General features: G+C 46.3%; 1 protein-coding gene across 1 annotated transcript; it reads right to left on the reverse strand.

Annotated features, from left to right (window-relative positions):
- Positions 1-6,726: 6,726 nt before the first annotated feature.
- Positions 6,727-20,586, reverse strand: get3 (guided entry of tail-anchored proteins factor 3, ATPase). Its single transcript, XM_056279896.1, has 7 exons — positions 20,444-20,586; positions 18,198-18,345; positions 16,917-17,065; positions 15,582-15,732; positions 15,255-15,362; positions 13,649-13,846; positions 6,727-9,616 (listed from the first exon to the last, which is right to left on the reverse strand). The coding sequence occupies exons 1-7, from the start codon at positions 20,584-20,586 to the stop codon at positions 9,488-9,490; spliced, it is 1,026 nt and encodes a 341-aa protein (XP_056135871.1). The 3' UTR covers positions 6,727-9,487.
- Positions 20,587-20,784: the final 198 nt, after the last annotated feature.

Consider the following 20,784-nt stretch of genomic DNA (forward strand, 5'->3'; position numbering starts at 1 on the left):
TGGGTGGAGAAGTCCTAATTCTTACAAGTTTCAACTTACTCTTTTTTAGCACAAAAAAGTGCCGGATATCTCCTCTCCTCTTGCTCATGTTAATTCTGACTGAAATCTAATCTGAGTTCAATAAAATAGTCATACATTTTAACTAATACAATTAATTAGTCTTCAGCACACATGGATTCTAATATTGTTCAATTACCCAAACGGGTAAAACACCAGCACTCCTGAGTTGTTTTTCGGCCATGTTTTGCCACACGTTCTGCGTGCGCACCTTTACAACGCGATAAGGGGTCTATAGACTTTAATTAGGATGCGAGCCACTGCAACGATGGGAGTGATGAAGGCAGACAAGACGTTTGACTTGTCCTCCTTAGGGGTGTCTGAAACCATATTACAAGATTCTTAAAGGCATGAATATGGGAAATATATTGTAATATGTACAATTAGAGGTAAGGATAGATATATGTTTCAACCCCCAACCTGTTGTTTTCACCTCTTTTGGAGGGGTCCAGGTGTTAATTATGGTGGTTAGTCAGAGCGTGTGTTGTTGCAGTACTCCACAGAGCCGTGGCGGCGCATGTCATTAAGGATAGTACCTTTAAAATACTGTGTGAACTGGGTCCTTTCTGTTCCTGAACAGCAAAGGCCAATATTAGCTACAAAGTAATCGCCAACTGTCAAAGCACCACTACCTTCGGCCACAAATACTTGCTGTGCCGAGAATTTCATACCCAGATGAGGGGTTCCGGTTCCAACCCTTTCTTAGAGTAATGTATAAATGCATAGGTGTGTATAATAATTGCCAGTCTAACTCTAATATTGACCCTTTTTGCTTTTGAGGATTGCACTGTAATGCAGCTGTAGATTGGTTCAGACGCTGCATTAATGAGTAACTAAACCCTAGAGTCTAGACCATTGTAATGAGTTTGCTGACATCTACAGGTTAAAAATGTTACGGCTCGCCCACCCCGCGCCGTGGCTCGCCCACCCCGCGCCGTGGCTCGCCCACCCCGCGCCGTGGCTCGCCCACCCCGCGCCGGCAGCCAATCCGCTCGTCAGGGCCGGGCTTAGCCGTCAGGGCTGGGTTTAAGTTTGGTGGCCTCCCACGCGCCCGTTGTCAGTTCGTGTTGTAACCTCCTCGCAGTAGCGGCTACTCTTCCCTCACGGTCCTTTTCTCTCCGAACTCACCCCAGTCCTTGGTTTATGTTTTCCCTTGCAAAGTTTCCCCGTGGAAGTATCCTGCCGTGTTCCCGTCTTGGATTACCCGCGAGTTTTTTCCCCGTGGACTTTCCGTTTTTCTTGTCGCTCATTGCCTTCCGGTGTTTGACTATTTGTACGCGTAAGGAATAAAGTACGCCAGTTTTCGGCTAACCCCATCTCTGTCTGGTGTCGTGCGCTTGGGGTCTTCCACAAACCATAACAGTACGAACTGACCATGACGACCCCAGCCGACACAGAGAGCGTACCGGCCAGTCTGCTTCGAGCGGCTCTCATCGGACAGATCCAACTGACTAACTCCCACACCCAGCAGCTAGAGGCGGCCTCCGCTGCGGTGAGAGATCTTCAGACTCGGGTCCAGCCCCTCCAGGCCTGTGTGGGTAACCTAACGAGCCAGCAGGCGGTGTTGGCGAGCCAACAAGCAGGTATCCTGCGGCAGTTGCAAACCATCACGGCGGCTCTCACCATCCAGCCGCCGGGCCAGCCTGCCCCTGGAGTCGTGGGTAACCCGCCCCCTGGGCCCGCTGCCCCGGTTAACCCTGTGGGGCTCAACCCAGTTCCCCGGGAGCCCTGCCTCTCCAGCCCACGACCATTTGATGGCGACTTTGAGACCTGCGCCACGTTGATCATGCAGTGTGAGCTGGTCTTCCTGCACCAACCCAGCATGTTCACCTCTGATGGTGCCCGGGTCGCTTACGTGACCAACCTGCTCACAGGCCGAGCAGCTCAGTGGGCCACTGCTTCCCGGTCCATGAAAGCCAGTTTCTGCCTCACCTACGAGGCCTTTGAGGCGGAACTACGGAAGGTTTTCCACCATCCAGTCGGTGGCCAGGACCGTGGTGCTCGGCTGAGCAGTATCCAGCAGGGCAGTGGCAGTGTCACAGACTAATCGGTGGAGTTCAGGCTGGCCGCAGCTGAGAGCTGCTGGAACGACCAGTCACTTCGGGTTACCTTCCGGAGAGGTCTCAGCGAGGCTGTCAAGGACCAGCTAGCCACCCGGGAGGAGCCCACCTCCCTCGAGGACCTGATCAAGCTCGCCATCCGCATCGACGGACGCCTCCGGGAGAGGAGGCGCGAGCGAGCCCTGCGTGGATCCCCGTCCATTCCCCAGTCGTCCAGCACTCCTAACAGGACCCCTACTCCTGCTCGCCCCACTTTCCCTGTGGCCGTTTCTCCCCCCGCGCCCCAGACCACGACAGGGGAAGAACCTATGCAGCTGGGGCGAACGCGCCTTAGTCCGGCCGAACGGGAGGCCTGGTTCAAGGCGGGTCAATGCCTCTACTGTGGCTAGAAGGGACATCTGATCAGCGGCTGCCCCACTCGGCCAAAAGACTAGGCTCGCTGGGACCCCGGGAGATCCTAGTGAGCCGCCTTTCCTGTTCCGCCATCCTGCCCCACAGAACCATCTAGTTAGCGTTACCCTGGCCTGGGCTGACCAGCGGCTCACAGTGGGTGCACTCCTCGACTCGGGGGCTGATGAGTGTTTCCTGGACTCGGAGTTTGCTGCCCAGGCTAACATCCCGCTAGAGACGCCCATGGAGGCCTTCGCGCTGGACGAGCGCTGCCTGGCCAGCGTCACCCATCGCACCCACCCTGTCTCTCTCACCATAGCAGGTAACCATTTGGAGAGACTTCGGTTCTACATCCTCCAGTCCGCGTTAGTCCCTGTGATCCTAGGGCGCCCCTGGTTCATGCAGCATGAGCCACACATCGCCTGGGCCTCCGGTACCATCATGGAGTGGAGCTCCTTCTGTCATGCCCAATGTCTCCAGGCTGCTCCCGCCCCATCCCCCCCGACGTGCCCCTAGTGCCCCGCCTCCCAACCTCACCTCTGTTCCCCGAGTACCATGAGTTAGGTGAGGTTTTCAGCAAGACCCGGGCCCAATCTCTTCCTCTTCATCGGCCTTATGACTGTGCTATCGACCTCCACTCTGGGGCACCCCTTCCCAGCAGTCGTCTGTACAGTCTGACCATCCCCGAGAAAGCTGCGATGGACGAGTACATCTCCGAGTCCTTGGCAGCGGGGCTCATTCGGCCCTCGTCCTCCCAGGTGGCAGCTGGATTCTTTTTTGTGAATAAGAAGGACGGGGGCCTCCGACACTGCATTGACTATCGCCAACTCAATGAGATAACCGTCAAAAACAAGTACCCCCTTCCTCTCATGAGTTCCACCCTTGAACCCCTCACCTAGGCTACAGTCTTCACTAAGCTGGACCTCCGGTGTGCCTATCATCTGGTCCGGATCCGGAAGGGGGACGAGTGGAAGACAGCCTTTAAGACGCCCCGGGGTCATTATGAGTACCTGGTCATGCCGTTCAGCCTCACCAACGCCCCGGCGGTATTCCAGGCTCTCATGAATGACATTCTCCGCGACATGCTCGACGAGTTTGTGGTGGTCTACCTCGATGACATCCTCATCTTCTCCAGGACCCTCGAGGAAAATGTCCAGCATGTCCGCTGGGTGCTCGAACGTCTCCTCCGGAACCGGCTCTTCGTCAAGGCAGAGAAGTGCCGGTTCCATTCCCCTTCCGTTGACTACCTGGGCTTCGTCGTTGAGAGGGGACAGACCCGGGCCGACCCCCGCAAGATCCAGGCTGTGGTGGACTGGCCCGATCCCACATCACGGAAGGAATTACAGAGCTTCCTCAGGTTTGCGAACTTCTATCGGAGGTTCATCCGGAACTACAGCCGCGTGGCAGAACCTCTCACCAGGCTGACCTCCCCCTCCCAGCCGTTCATCTGGTCCCTGGCTGCCCGCTCTGCGTTCCAGTCCCTCAAGGAGAGGTTCGCCAGCACTCCAGTCCTGCTCCACCCCGACCCCAAGAGGCAGTCCATTGTAGAGGTGGACGCTTCGGACACCGGGTTGGGGGCTGTCCTCTCCCAGCGGTCAGCGTCTGACCAGAAGGTTCACCCATGCGCCTTCTTCTCTCGCCGGTTCCTCCCCGCCGAGGAGAACTACGATGTCGGGAACCGGGAGCTGCTGGCAGTGGTGGCTGCTCTGGAGCAGTGGCGCCATTGGCTGGAGGGGGCGGAACAGCCGTTCACCATTTGGACTGATCATAAGAACTTGACGTTCATCCGGGCAACCAAGCGCCTCAATGGTCGGCAGGCACGGTGAGCCAGCTTCCTCAGTCAGTTTGACTTCACGCTGACTTATCGCCCCGGGTCCCGCAACACGAAGGCAGACTCCCTGTCCCGACAACACCTGAGGAGGGAGCCAGCTACGGAGGGGCCGACTCCCATCCTTCCTGAGGCCAGGGTGGTTGGCGTGGTTACCTGGGGCATCGAGACCGTGGTCAGGCAGGCGTTGCGCTCCCATCCCGCCCCGAGCCACGTCCCTCCATGCTGCCTGTTTGTCCCGGACGCAGGCCGGCCCCGGGTTCTCCAGTGGGGCCATGCCAGTCAGTTTGCTTGCCACCCGGGTGTCCACTGCACCTTCACCTTTCTGGCTCGGCGTTTCTGGTGGCCCACCATGAGGATTGACGTCAGGGACTTCGTAAGGGCCTGCTCCGTCTGTGCTCGCAGCAAGGCCTCTCATCAGGCACCCGCGGGTCTGCTGCAGCCCCTCCCAACTCCAAGCCGGCCCTGGTCCCATGTGGCGTTGGATTTTGTCTCCGGACTGCCTCCCTCCCAGGGTAACACTGTGATCCTGACAGTGGTGGACCGCTTCAGTAAGGGAGTGCACCTGGTGGCCCTCCCCAGACTCCCATCGGCTTCTGAGATGGCGGACCTCCTGACGAGCCACGTGTTCCGTCTCCACGGCCTTCCCCTGGACGTCGTCTCGGACCGAGGGCCCCAGTTCGTCTCCCAGGTATGGCGGGCCTTTTGTAAGGGGTTGGGTGCCTCTGTTAGTCTCTCCTCTGGCTATCACCCACAGACTAACGGGCAGACGGAGAGGATGAACCAGAGCATGGAGTCTGCCCTCCGGTGCGTGGCCGCCAAGAAGCCCAGCTCCTGGAGCCGGTTCCTCCCCTGGGTCGAATATGCCATCAACTCCCTGGTCAGCTCTGCCACCGGCCTCTCACCTTTTGAGGTGTCCCTGGGCTACCAGCCGCCTCTCTTTGCTGCGCAGGAGTCGGAAGTGGCAGTTCCCTCCATGCAGGCCCATCTGAACCGGTGTCGTCGCGTCTGGGAGGTGACCAGAGCTGCTCTGCTCTGGGCAGCTGAGCGCGCCGGTCGGGGAGCCAACCGACGCCGGTCCCCAGCGCCTACGTACCAACCAGGCCAAAGGGTGTGGCTGTCCTCGAAGGATCTCCCGCTTCAGTCCACTGCGAAGAAGCTGAACCCCCGGTTTGTCGGGCCCTTTGAGATCAGGAAGGTTCCCAGCCCCGCAGCGGTGAGTCTGAAGCTTCTGGCTTCCTTGAAAACCCATCCCGTGTTTCATGTGTCTCGGGTTAAGCCTGTCTCCCACAGTCCACTGATGCCTCCGGCCCCGGCTCCGCCTCCCCGAGATCGTGGATGGGCACCCCCAGTGGAAGGTCCGCCGGCTGCTGGACGTCCGGCGCCGAAGACGGGGGTTCCAGTATTTGGTGGACTGGGAGGGCTACGGACCGCAGGAACGTAGCTGGGTCTCCCGCCAGCTCATCCTGGACCCTGGGCTGCTTACAGAGTTCCATCATTCCCATCCCGACAAGCCGGGCAAGTCGCCTGGTGGCTCCCGTGGAGGGGGGGGTACTGTTACGGCTCGCCCACCCCGCGCTGGCAGCCAATCAGCTCGTCAGGGCTGGGTTTAGCCGTCAGGGCTGGGCTTAAGTTTGGTGGCCTCCCACGCGCCCGTTGTTAGTTCGTGTTGTAACCTCCTCGCAGTAGCGGCTACTCTTCCCTCACGGTCCTTTTCTCTCCGAACTCACCCCAGTCCTTGGTTTATGTTTTCCCTTGCAAAGTTTCCCCGTGGAAGTATCCTGCCGTGTTCCCGTCTTGGATTACCCGCGAGTTTTTTCCCCGTGGACTTTCCGTTTTTCTTGTCGCTCATTGCCTTCCGGTGTTTGACTATTTGTACGCGTAAGGAATAAAGTACGCCAGTTTTCGGCTAACCCCATCTCTGTCTGGTGTCGTGCGCTTGGGGTCTTCCACAAACCATAACAAAAAACCATAAAAAGGTTAAAAACATGGCAGGCTGGTCTTGGTACTCTGTGGTGTTAGCATAGCAGGATAAACATTAATAATGTCTCTCTTGGATTATCAGCATTGACAGAGAGAACCAGCACTAAGAATTGCCAATAGTACTGTCAATACTGGTTCTTTGGCACACCCCTGCCCAACATCCATTATTTGACAATCGGTCCACTAAATTTCAAGTTGTACTGTACTATACTATAGTGTGTTTTTAGCCTCAGTAGGTCAAAGGCTAGCATGCATAAGCTAGCCTATCCTGTGAATAAAAAGGTCCACTTCTTGGGGAAAAAAAACACCCACCTATTTAGGTAGGCCGACCACAGCCCTGCATTACCAAGTGTCTCTGGGTGCTATTGAGGAAAGTTTTTGACCTCTGAAATTAAAAGTTAAGCCCATTTAATTAATTGATATGCATATAACAAAAAGCACCCCATACGGCTCACCAATGAGCTCCTTAAGTTGTTTTTATTTCATAACACTAGCAACATAATTTAAAGAAAATTCTCTAGAAAATAGATTTGAAATATACCTCAAAAACATTAAACAGAGGGAAAATGGGGCTTTTCAACTGAAAGGTTTTATCAGCTTACCATCATCTTTACTAGGAACAAGAAACAAGAACCTTTTCTCACATTTACCATATTGTGTTTAAGAAAAATATTAATCTACAAAAAGCATAAGGCAAGCAAATCAGAATTCAAATTTGAACAATCGATGCCTTTTCATTTGTCTTAACAATTGGCAACTCTTTAAAAGATTTTTTTCAACATAACATTAAGAATCAATCACTTATCATGAATTGATAACAATAATGGGGTGGTGTCTCTAGTTTTACTGTATAGCCCTCAGCTAAATGAGATGTAGACAAAAGTGAATATTGCAAGAGAGGAGAGAAACATCTTAACCTTTTCACGTACTGCACGAGAACCTTTTCTGAAGACCAATGGAGAGTCACGGATAACTGTTTGGTTCTAAGTCAATCAGATAGACCACATACAGAGAAAAGTTTAATCACACAGGTTTGACAAAAACTGGATCTCCTTTAGAAAGAGAAAGTTAGCTGTCTCATACTGTTTATCGTGGAACATGCATATCATTACATTATGCCACCATTTAAAATTTAGTGGCCAACTAATTTAAGTCCAAACAATGCTACTGATAACTTTGAACATATTTGCACCCTACTGTTATGATCCCAGACTTTAAAGCTACAATCTGCAACTTTTCTCGTTATTTTATCCACTTGAAACGTGATGACCATGTAGTGATTCTTCTGGACATTCATTATTTATTCATTATCCAAACCGTTTATCCTGCTCTCAGGGTCACGGGATGCTGAAGCCTATCCCAGCAGTCTTGGGGTGGCAGGTGGGGAGACACCCTGGACAGGCCACCAGGCCATCACAGGGCCGACACACATACACACATTCACACCTAGGGACAATTTAGTACGGCCAATTCACCTGACCTGCATGTCTCTGGACTCTGGGAGGAAACTGGAACACCTGGAGGAAACCCACACAAAGCATGCAAACTCCACACAGAGGATGACCCCCAAGGTTGGACTACCCCAGGGCTTGAACCCACGACCTTCTTGCTGTGAGGCAACCGCGCTAACCGCCAAAATTGTTCTGGACAGACAGTCAATATTACTGTAGTAACTGTGTTCCAATATAGTTGGATGTAGAAGGCAGAGAGAAATAGACCCGATGACACCGATTTACTTGGACTACAACCAAGATGTGACAACAATTGTTCCTTGTGTACTGTCAGCTCACCAGTAAATAGTCTGCACCCTTGTAAAATGACATCCTCAGACCAAAACTAATGTAGGCAGTCCAATGTATTACAAACTACATCAAAATATAATGCAACACCATTCAAAGTAATATTGTGTGTCCAACAGAAGCATGGCCACATCAGCATCATGTTTAAATCTTTTTTCCTACTGGAGTTGTTTCAAACACGTACGTGTTTTCGGTTACATCAGTTGGTGTGACCCATCCAAACAATTTCAACAGCAGTATATTGAGACTGAAGCGTCTCCAACCATGGTAAAGATGCCAGTTAGAAATTATGTAACCTGACTCCATGATCCAAATAGATTGAATGACAATTTGCAAAAAAGCTGCAGATTTCAATTTCAATGACGTTGTTTAGATGAGGGTGTGTACACCATGATTGCGATGAGATGATATCCTGTGTGATGAATGTGACAAAGTAAAATGACCAGCTGATCAGACGGCTTATATCTTGAAAGGGCCATAAGTACATGGTAATGTTGATATGACAGTTTTAATTGGTAGATTGCAAAGATTCACTGCCTTAAGCTGTTGAATTCTTTGTGATGCAGTGTCCCAGGCTGCTTGGTATATGCTATATTGAGGGTACATGTTTTCATTGCCTTGCACGTGGAGAAATATATATATATATATATACATATGTTAATAAGCTCACCTTTTGGAATCAATATATTTTGTGACCTTTCCATTTGTGCTCAGGACAGAGGCAAAGCACTACCAATATCTTTTCATGCTTGTATTTACTATTAAATAGTGGAGGTCCAGTCAGAGAACAGACAGAACCACATAAATAAATCCACCTGGCAAAAATTAAGGATAGGCATATTAGAGTTGTTCTGCCTTGGAATTAACAGCATCAATCCTTACAAAAAAACACTTTGCCACCACTATGCACATTTGAGGCTAGACACTGAAAAGGAGCAAGGAAGGTAAGTTACAGAGGGGATTTTTTTTCCATTTGTTTTTAAGAGAGAAAAAGTTAAACGCCTCGAGTAGGAGTAGTACAATCTTCAAGGTGGATATTAAGGAAATACCGAGGAGAAACAAATTGAGAAAAGTGACAAAAGACAGAGTATAACCTTGTGCTGCCTTGTCACTACAACTGTAAAGCATGAATAGTGTGTGTATGTGTAACAGAGATAATATATGTATGCAATTTTTGTTTCTGTGCCCCTAGAGTGAAATCTTGTCTGCAGCGAAGTATGTCCTGCTTTGGATAATGGGGAGGTGTGATGTGATCTTGAGGCTGTTACTGCAGGGAGTTAGGCTGGTTCAGGGGGCTCAGATGAGGTGTATTCAAGACTGCATTAGGCTGTGAGGGAAAAGGGGTTGGGGGTGTCCCAGATGGGAGGGAATCATTTTTTGGGGGGTTTATAAGGTTCCAGAAGTTGCTGAGAGAAAGTGTTGACCTTGTCAGCACCTCGCACTTCATGGGGCAGTAGCGGTAACTTGACAATGTGGAAATCTTCATACAAGTCTTCCATCTGTAAGGAGGATCCAGATTATTACTTGAGAAAAACACAGTAATACATATATAATACAGTAATACATTTCATGCACACCTCCATCCAAACCTGAACCCTTAATGATGCCATGCTTCACTGATCCCCACAATGATATTCTCTTATTCCTTGCCACCAAACATATGCAGGTTGGGGCCCAGGGTCAGGTACAAGAGTACAGTGTCTGGCTGAATGAAGAAAACAGCAGGAGGGAAGATGCTTGCCGACATAGGGGCTTAGCTCTAGACCCTGTAGTTAGAGTGGCCTGCCTACTTAACGGGCTTTTACACCCAACGGGCAAACTCCACCCCTTTGCTGTCAAACCCATTCATGTCTATGTGTTGCACAGCTTTAAAACAAATTTGTGCATTGCCAAGTTGGGCACAGCACTGGTGCCCAGTTTGGCAGGCTTGCACCCAGACAGTAACTTTTCCGTGTGACATAGTACAACATAGCAAATATTAAAAAAAAAGGCAATATGGAAATTGCTTGAGTTAAGTAGCCTCAGAATATCCTGAAATCTACAGTTCATCACTCAAATTATATTGTGATACTGGAAGGAATGAGGATGTAAGGAAGTAGAGGTGCCGTGATATCCCGGTATTGATAATAATCGTGATATTTTAAAAATGAAATATTGATATCATGTTAATAATACACATGATATTATCATGTAAATAATCCAGCGCCTCTTAAATCATTTCCGTTCTCGCTTTGTCTCCCTCCCCCAATGCTACACATGCATGCACACACACCGTGACGCAGTAACTAGCTAGTGTGTCAATCGTCCAAATTATGTTGTTATTAGTAAGAAATGTTTCCGGCTATCAGTCTGTTTCACTCGCCTCCACACAATGACCAGCCCTGTCAACCAGTGATATGGCTCTGATTAACCCACTTCCAGAAAGACCGGCCCCTGACTTTTCTTTATTATGAGTCGCACAAAGTTAGACCTCCACTTCCTTAGCCTACCCAGGCCTTTGTGCTGTGTTAAATCCGTGTTTGTTATATATATTCGCATGTGTGTCCCCGTGAAAAATTATCTCCTCCCATCATCTCAAGGAATCCGTCAAGGATCGGGCAGCTAAACATCTCCAGAGACTCGACAACAGCTTAATCATCACTCACCAGGGTAACCATGAGTCGCCGAAAGTCAGGTAACCATTTGTCTTTTTTTTTTTTTGCCTTTTTTCCTCTTGACTAAAGCTTTGGGGGTTTGTGGATTTTCGTTTGTGAGTTAACTGAACTGCGGTTGGGAATACTTCCTTGTTTTGAGTTTTGTTTGTTGGATAACTAGGAAATTCCAAAGTGGAGTATATATACTTTATAAACTGAACTGAATTCTATGGAACCTTTTTTCTTTCCCTCTTGCTCGAATATAACCTTTGAAATTAGACTCGTTGTGTGGTTGAGTTTATTTGAATTGAGGGTTTTGTTTCTCTGCTTTATTAATTGTAAATTCATTTGTCTTGTAAAAAATAACCAGGGGTCATGTGTATTCTAAATGCATGTATCCTTTGTGGGGTTTGACATCAACTCAGACTGGTTTAAACTGGTTTTTGGTCAAACTGCTACGCTAGCTAGCAACTACCACAGTGTGTGGCAACTACTGCTGCACAAAATAATGTCATGAAAAATGGAAAGAGGAAAGACTTACATAAGAACATGGTCAGTGGACATTAAATCACAGTATATCACAGTGGTTGTTCGTAAGTTGTAGTTACAACAGTAGTTGTAAGCCTGTGGTCTCACACACTCTCTGCTCTGCTCCCCGCAAGTGATTTTGTTTCAGTTGACATTGCATTGATGGTAGATGTTAGGCCTTGTGGATCTTTTGTTCATCAGTTCATCTGGTTGCCTTTTCACTATCCATTTAGTATAAATGTTCTTTTTTTTCTCCCCAATTATATCCGCCCAATTAACCCACTCTTCTGAGCCACCCTGGTCACTGCTCCACCGCCTCTGCTGATCTGGGGTGGGCTGCAGACTATCACATGCCTCCTCGATACGTGTGGAGCATGGATGTATTAGTAGAACTGGATACCAGATCTAAAAATGGTGCCTGTTCATTCCTTTGTGAATTGCTCGCCTGGCGCATTCGCCGAAAAAAGTTTCTGGCTTCCGGGTTACTTCCAGTAACATGCGGCCCAATGAATATGCGTGGTATTGTTACTCCCATCATGCCTCTGGGCTATGAGAATGAGCAAACCACATTCAGGATCTGCCGCTGCGTGTTCATGAATGCTATGCTAGTGCCCAATAAATGTGACGCAAAACCACAAACTCAAAATATCTTAATGTGTGAAAGAGAAGGCTCAGTTTTGTGTCATTTATTCATCTTTACCTTTGATTTTTGTTCATCCGACCAGCATTTGTTTAACCGAGCAAAGATCCCCGTTCTTGAGACACAACATGACTGCACGTAGAGTGCTTGTACACAGCCGTGACGTCATGCAGGAAAAAACAGATTTTTGTGGGCTTTGGAAAATTTTTTAAAAGATTAAAACCCCATGGCTTAACTACTATATACAATACAAAGCGTAATAATTGACCATGATTATAGCTGCAGGTGTCCTATCAATAGTTTTACAGGCATCTCTACTACAATGGTGGTCTATGGGGAAAATGCTTTTTGGGCTGCAGGGGATTTTTCGCTGCAATACTGTGAGCGACCACTGGAAAAAATTGGCTGCAAGGCTGAGCGACAGGGCCGTATCTAGTTCTACTAAGACATCCATGACGTGGAGTCACCAGCCGCTTCTTTTCACCTGACAGTCAGGAGTTTCACCAGGGGGACGTAGTGCATGGAAGGATCATGCTATTCCCCCCAGTTCCCCCTCCCCCCTGAACTGGCGCCACGACCGACCAGAGGGGGCGCTAGTGCAGCGACCAGAACACACACCCACATCCGGCTTCCCACCCGCAGACACGGCCAATTGTGCCTGTAGGGATGCCTGATCAAGCTGGAGGTAACAAGGGGATTCCAACTGGCGATCCCCGTGTTGGTAGGCAACTGAATAGACCGCTAACGCTACCCGGACATTGAGTGTAAGTATTCTTTTTATATGCTTTTGTACAGTTATGGTTACAGACTCTCTCCACAGACTCTCTATGCTTGTATTTTGAGTGTAATTCATTTGCCAAAAAAGACAAAATGCACAATAAACAAAGTTAAAGATAAATTTGACTGACAGCATTTTTTTTCCCTAAATTTTCTATACACAAGGCTCAGCGTTTTCGGTTTTTATTTTTCAAAGCCATCCAGCATGCCAAATTTCGCCACAAAAGGATACTGTTACATAACCTCACATGAACAGGAACAACTTTTGAATCTGTGGAAACATAAAATCTGGGTGAAAATCACTTTACAAATCTGGGTATTTTTCAGTGAAAATCGGTTAAAAAAACGCTGAGCCTCGTCTATAGATAATGTGATAATATCGTTAACATGAATTCTTTTGGCCACGATAATTGTGTAGTGAAAATCTAACATCGTGACAGCCCTATATGGAAGCACGTTTCAAATCAAGTGTGCATAGCCAGAGTCCTCAAGTTGTGCTATGAAGAGTGAAGCATATGCCACTTTCGGTGTAAAAGCCCCTTTTACACCGAAACCTACTGCAAATGAGCCATGACAGGGTTAATGTCATGATCTACCAACTCAAAAGGAGAGAATGTTTATCTACAGGAAATAATTTTCAATTAAAAATGTTTACATCTGTAATGTTAGAAAAAGGCAAGCAAACATCTAAGACTCAACGTACAGATACACACAGCAACAATGGTGGACAGCGCTGACACAAAACCACACTGAGGCATTATTGCTTTGAACCCATAGGAACATCTGAATACCACAAAACATATGTAGTAGTAGATTTTTGACCATGGGAGTAAATTCCTTGCCTACTGCTTCAAGTGTTGCTCATCTACACTCATGCGGAAACTAATGTGTAAACACATGCAAATTAAATGAAATCGTTATATCATGCACAACACATACAGACTGCTACATACCTGGTCTAAATACTTGGACTGAATTTTATGGCGGGCCTCACACATCTTGCATGGCCTCTCGGTGTCTGGGAAAACGAGTTGATTGACGATGATGTTGTGTGTGTCAATGCGGCATTTTGCCAGCTCCTGAATCAGCCGTTCCGTTTCATAGAGCGACAGGAACTCAGCGATACATACGCAGATGAAGGTGGTCTGCTCCTGATGGAGGGTGGAAAGAAGAAGAGTGAGTCACAAACACACATAATATCTTCCTATATGTAACTTCCTATTAAAACTTAGTAACCCAACAACCTCTTGCTGTCTCTGCATACATATGCTGTAATTCTTTATCTGTGTACTCTGGTTAAAATAGATAGGGTTGCGCAAAATAAGTTGCACTTTCTTCCACAAAGTCTGACATTGCTTATTAATAGAAATCTGTATATTGCTATCCAATATCCTAAGGTCACCAAGCCACATTAGCTCAGCCCTGCAGAACACCATCAGTTAACATCCACTTCCTTGTCGGGGTCGCGTGTCTTGATACAGTGAGTACTAGCATGCCTCCTTCTGGGTGGATATAGACAAGCGAGTGTTATTTGACAGAAAATAGTTCTCAAATAAACTTTTCACAAAAAGGTCTGTTGATTATCTTAATTGTGTCATTATCTCTGGAAGGAGCCATAACTGTTACATTTTTCCAAGTGTGATTTTTTTTTTTTTGGTTCCATTATAACTCCATTATATTGTGGTAAAAGGACACAGCTCTAACTTGAACAACTCCAAACCTTGCCAAATCACATTGAAACTATCTGGGTGTAAGTGGAAAAAATAGAGGGGTTTTTTTTGTATTTTGGGTGAACTGACCCTTTAAAGGGAAAACTTATTTTCCACCCTATCTCTATCTATGGACAGGGACAGTACAAAAACACCTGCAGTTGTTCCAGATCATTTCTGCATCTCTGGGGCGGCGGTGAAACAGTTTTTTTCTGTCCACTGAGTGACGTAATGTGACGTCAGTTGGTGGCCGGAAAAACTAAATACAGCCTCGCAGGATTTCTAATACTCTCATCTACTCTAAACACACTGTTCAAAAACAAATTCTCATTCTCTCAGCTAAACTACATTTCTTATGGTAAAAATGACATCAGTCAACACTAGTGCAGAGGTTTTTTTGGCCGACAAAACAAAAGCTCGAGCGCACAGCATTCTGGTACATGCAAGCACAGTGGGAAAGACTGAGCAGGACAACACTGATTTCTTCATCAATATAGTACACAGTGAGGATTTTACTGCTTCAATCCACTACTATATTACTTATCAGTACTGATTGCATATGCACAAAAGCATCGGTAAAATTGTCTGTAGGAGACATGATACCACAAAGGACCTGTTCTTAATTAAAGGTATTGCACTGTCACTTATCTGTAACTTTTTTTTTTTTTGGAGTTCAAGACCTACATACTTGCTACATGAATGTTAATACTCATAATGGTCAAACAGAAACAACAAGATGTGTGGTATATGACCCACACAACAGCAAAGGCACAACTTAATGCTTGCTCTTGTAAGAGCTGAGTGCTGAAAGTTTGTAACTGGGAATAGCATCACTGGTGGTTCGACTTACAGGATCCTTGAACTGTTCGCTGACTGAGCGGATAACAGGGAGAGTCTCTTCTAGCTTAGATGCCAGCTGGTCTGCATTCATGTCCCCCAGACCTAGCATGTTACACATCTTGAGAAGGAGACAGAAACAAAGAGAGCGAGGGGTTGGGAGGGATGCATCAGTCACAACAAAACGGTGACTATAATTCACCCGTGGCTACTTTCCCTTATCACATTCTTGCCATGTAACGCTTAATACAATGCCAATAAAATAAGCCACTTAAACGGACTTGAACATTACCAAATGACCAATTAAACTGAATAACCAATATGGATTGTTCCTTCTCACCTGGGAGATGAAAGGGCTAATCTGGTTCTTGATCTGCATGAGGCGGCCCAGACCCCGCTCTACAATGGTGGGGAAGTTGAGCAGCCGCAGCGTGTGGCCAGTAGGGGCAGTGTCAAACACGACCACTGAGAAGTTCATTCCCTTCACTAACCTAATGGAAAAACACAAAAATATTCATTTGGACAGTAGCCCTCAGGACTCCCATTACTGTTGGTTTTCTACACTGAAAGGTATCCCAGCCACATAATCAGAGAGTTTTTAGACCAAGCGCAACAGGTGAATGTTATCAACTTTGTGGCGGGATAGAAAACCAGCAAAACTGGGGGTCCTGATGACCAGTTAAGAACCACCGCATTAGGATAACGGGAAGTAGAGATAGTAGATATAAAAAGATCCGAGTAGTCCTTGGATCAAATCTACTCCAACCCTTTAACAAGCAATGCAGTCTGGTTTGTTCTTGGTTTTTGCATTAAATCACACCAAGGCATTACGGGATGGCCAATTGCCAGTACATATAGAAGATCTTAGGTGTGGATGCAGACTTAAGGCTCCCACACACTGCGATTTTAACCCTCTTGTAAATTTTTTGTATGTTGGAAAAAAGAGAAACATGCAGTTACACTGATGATGCTATTTTTTTTTGCCTCGAGAAACCCCCCAAAATAGGGGGGACTTCCAAAGGAATTTGGACCCGGCCTTGGTTTGGCAGAAGAGAACAACATGGGTTGGCAACTTTCTAAGTGAGGCCTGAGGTACAACAGCTCCAGCTGTTCTTCACAAAACCTTCTGCACAGGTATAGGTATTTTAGACTAGCAGATAATTTTCAACTATTGCTGACAGCAACACATGCATGCATGCATATACACACACACAGAAAAAGCATTCTGAGCGCGTAATCCTGTCATATAAAAATGTCAGTTTACTACCCACATCCTATTGGTCAGTCACCAGGACTGTGTCATAGCCATAGTTTTTATTGTCACATCCCCTGCCACACTACACAATCACAGCCCAAATTTTCTGACAGTGCTAGAACTTCATCGGACACTATGGCTGTGTGGATGGGTGCTCTGTCGACTTTCCTTAACCCCATCACACTGAGTGTCCCTAGTCAAAAAAATAGCAACTCACGATTTGTTCATGGCATGAAAAACGTGTCTAAGATGGCCTTACGATGGCCAAAATTGGACAACATGTGGGGGCATTCAGGACATTGTTGTGCTTTGCTTGAAAAAAATCATTCGTATTGCTGTAAAAGGTACAAGGGTTTCTTGGTTAGCGCTGCTGCTACTGAGACAAATGTGATAGGCTTTGACATGATTGCAATGGCTGACCTCATGACCTCGGCATAGCTCATGGCCTCATCAATGCCTGGGAAGGCACTCATGGCCTCTTGCATCATCTTCTTGCCCATGCTCAGCATGTTGTCCTCCTCAAAGAACTCATCCGGTAGCTCTGCCACACCCAGGCTTGGGTCAATCTCCTACAACCACACACACAACCATAGCATTACAACGTTATGGCCTGGGTGAACTGCAAGCTTTGTTTTTGAACCAGGCCACTTTGCCAATTGTATAATGATGATGATCCATGCACTTCTGAAACCTAGATGATACCAAAATCGTCATGAGACTTAAGAGACACTGGGCACATGTGATCCTGTGATCCCTTTAATTTTGCAAACACAGTTTACATAAACTAGTCTTCAATAGCAGCAGTGACAACTGAGAAGATCAATTCATGTGAAACCATATAAATTCTTGATTTCAGACATACTCACAGTGATCATCATTGAAAGATGAAATGTTTCAGCTTGCATTTAAACCTACTCCTTAATGGACAGCTGTCAAAGTTATCTTCAAATAAAAATATTCTAAGACAGTCTTCAAGTAAGCTTCTAAATACAATTAAACAGTGGCATCAATTTAAACCTCTCAGTCAATGGAATATAAATAAATAATACAATATTGATCACGCTGGGCCATATCAAACATATTATCACAGTAATCATGGGGTATTTCACACAATAACAATATACTGCAAAACCTGCTTAGATAGCAAAACATATAATGATTAAGAAACTGAAGTTCATCGAACTGTTTGATATCATACTTTACATAACCAAACTAAAACTAGTTTTCAAATAATACTCCCGCAAATATTTCAAACATGATTTTGTGAAATTTTTTTTAATATATTCTTATTATCTATAATTTAAGCAACAAAATCGTGTGTGACAATATGACAATACTCAAATTTCATCACAGCACAATACCAATAAAAGACAAAAGTAATAAATTATTCCTCGCCGAACCATAAATAATTAAAAATTCACCCCTCCTACTGCCCTTTTCACATCCATCTAGCCAAGCCCCCCCCCCCTCCTGTATGTATGTTTTGAGGCATGTATTAGTTGGTAGTTTTATTAAAAGGAAACAGGAATTGTTGAATAAGATACAACAGCCATCATTGAAAGCAGAATTAAATTAACAAGTCATGTAACAGGTGGAAAAAATGCAAACCTATTATTCTCTAATGTCTGTGCTTATATATTCTGATTTGACTCTGAAAAACCCCATGGGGATGCAGACTATTCCACATGCAGAGTGACTTACCATGGCAAAGAGATTGTCATAGCCCTTGACTTTTGTGGGAACCTTAGAGAATTTCTGGTCAAAAGCATCAGAGATGTTGTGGGCTGGATCTGTGGAGATGATGAGCACACTCTCCCTGACTGCAGCCAGTTGGACTGCCAAACTACAGCTAAGAAAGACAAGAGAAAGACAGGCTTTCAGGTAGACTGTTTGAGGAGGTACTTCAAAGTACTCGATGAGAGCACGCGCCTCACAATACCAGCCAACAAATGTTGCTTCACTCGTGGTCTGGCAATGCTCACTGAATTCCTGGAGTTTCAGGACAGCGCCACAAGTGGTCTGTGCCCAAGATAAAAGAAACGGTTGAGGTAGGGTTATGGTTAGGTTTTTCATATCTATTTGATGATTCTTTATTGATAACACTGTTCTAGAACCCCTGGATTTTAGTGAAACCCGGTCTGGCAAGGCTCAATAGGTATTTGTTTGTATTAGGAACATCATTAATGGGCGTAGACAAAAATTACTTTGGAGGTGACTGGATCAGCCTTTCATCAGTTAGAGCCACAAACCCCATAATGTAGAACTGGAGCGCCACATTTCCAAACATGCTGGTCTGCTAGTAGCATATGGCAAGCCAAAGGGTTCATGATGCCCATGCACTAATGTTGTTAACAAGCAGGCAATCATGGGCCTTTTGTCTGGCCACAGAGGTAAATGCCTTTACCACTTACAGGTTGGTCGATGAAGGTAGTTATTATGTCTGTACTCAATTCCTGCACAAGTCTTTGTAAATATCTTTGATGGAAATAATTCTACTGCAGCATCAACACTAACCTCCCCTAGCATGATCATTGTTGCAGTTTTCAAAACACAGCATTGCTCATTGTTGTCATAATCTAACCCCACCTCCCCGTTGTTCCCTGATTGTTCTGGCTTCCCGCTGTTGGGCTAAATGGATTCTCAATAGACGCTTTCCAGACTACTATCAAAGCACTTCTAAAGACAAGCAAGGTAACTCTCAGCTACTGCCACTGTAGAGCACGGGAGTGCAGAGTGATAGGTTCTATGGAGAGTAACCCCCAAAACAGCCATTTATACCAATAAAAACATAATTATTATAATCCATATTCATTTGAAGTGCTATGCATTCTTAGAAATCGCTGCACTATTGAGATGTATTTATGCAAAAAACTGCCATTTAGGTGTTTTCATATACATAGCGTCATATAACGTATTGCCTTGGATTAGCTGTATATTTCAATGTTCATGAGCATCATAATCGACGAGAGCTACCTACAATGCCAGTGCTGCCTAAAATTGTTACATGAAGCAGTTATAGATCTGGCTGGAAAAAAAGTATTGATACCAGATAGGTTAATATGGGTTCTAATGATGGGTTCTAATGACGATTAAAATGAAATTCATGTGCAGACATTTAAATCCTTGGTAACAAACAATTCTAGCACTTTAGCCCAATACACTCTCAGTTAATCTGAGTGGATCTGCACCCCACGACTCTCTACGGTACCTAGCGGCAAAGGCTGTACGACACCGGCTAGCTCCTGGAGAAGCTGCGCTAACGTCGCTTAGCGAACAGAACTCGCGAGATTTAAGACGGCTTCGGGGATCTACGAGAGCACAAGATAAACAGTGTAAATAGACAGCCTACATGTAGTCATTTTTGTTTAAGCCAGACACGTTTACAGGCATTTCTGTAACTTTTGAATTCAATAATTTTGAGACAGTTTTTGATATCCCAATTGAGCCTGCCTCGGAACAAGGTTTTTTCACAAGCATTTGCCCATTACTTTCCAACCTAAATGGGTTGGGTTCCCCCAACGTGGACATCGGGAAGTAAAATGGTGAGGACCGAGCGGTGTCCTGTTTAAATCGACGCAGTCAGCCACGACGCGATCAGGTGCTCGATTCAACCGAGAAATGTTACACATATTATTGTTAGTTGCGGAAACTAGCCACAGCTGGTATTCATTCACCCAGCAAATCAACTGGCTGGTTTGCCAACTAAGTGACACGGTTGCTTAATGGTAGCTTCCAAGCTGTGGAATGACATGAGGTTACACTAACCCTTGCATACTTATGTTATTTAAGACAAAGTGCCGAAGGTCGAATAAGGCCGTGAGGTGACAAAGTAGACCTCTATCATGTTAATTATTAAAATCACGTCAAACATCGGACCGACTGCGAGGCTAGCTAGCGGAGACACCTGAGAACACTTGTTCGGCGGAAAACGATTTCCCTTAACTTACCTACACGTTGTTTTACCAACACCGCCCTTTCCACCCACGAATATCCATTTCAGAGATTTTTGCTCGATAATGTTCTTCAGCGTCGGTTCTAACGGCTCAACATCAGGCGCATCCTCAAACTCGTCTTCCAATGAGGCCGCCATCTTGTCTGTGTACCGGTCTTCTAGAACGTACCAAATGTCCCGGAGGGGTTATCAGCGCAGGACTGTACCAACCATGCAATTATAATAGGAACGCTATCAGACACGGAAAAACAAAATTGCGTGCCTACTGAAGGCCGTAGCCCTTTCAATGAATAGGACGTTTCAGAGCGACGTAACACGGTTCGTGAAGTGTGGGGG

Source organism: Lampris incognitus, chromosome 5 (assembly GCF_029633865.1).
Source record: "Lampris incognitus isolate fLamInc1 chromosome 5, fLamInc1.hap2, whole genome shotgun sequence".
NCBI lineage: Eukaryota > Metazoa > Chordata > Actinopteri > Lampriformes > Lampridae > Lampris > Lampris incognitus.

Excerpts from the sequence above, each read along its gene's own strand:
- get3 (XM_056279896.1), bottom strand. The coding sequence starts at position 20,586 with ATGGCGGCCTCATTGGAAGACGAGTTTGAGGATGCGCCTGATGTTGAG. Across the intron at positions 15,733-16,916 it reads AGCTATGCCGAGGTCATGAG|GTTAGTGAAGGGAATGAACT; the intron begins GTCAGCCATTGC and ends TTTTTCCATTAG. Across the intron at positions 9,617-13,648 it reads AGTCCAAGTATTTAGACCAG|ATGGAAGACTTGTATGAAGA; the intron begins GTATGTAGCAGT and ends TCCTCCTTACAG.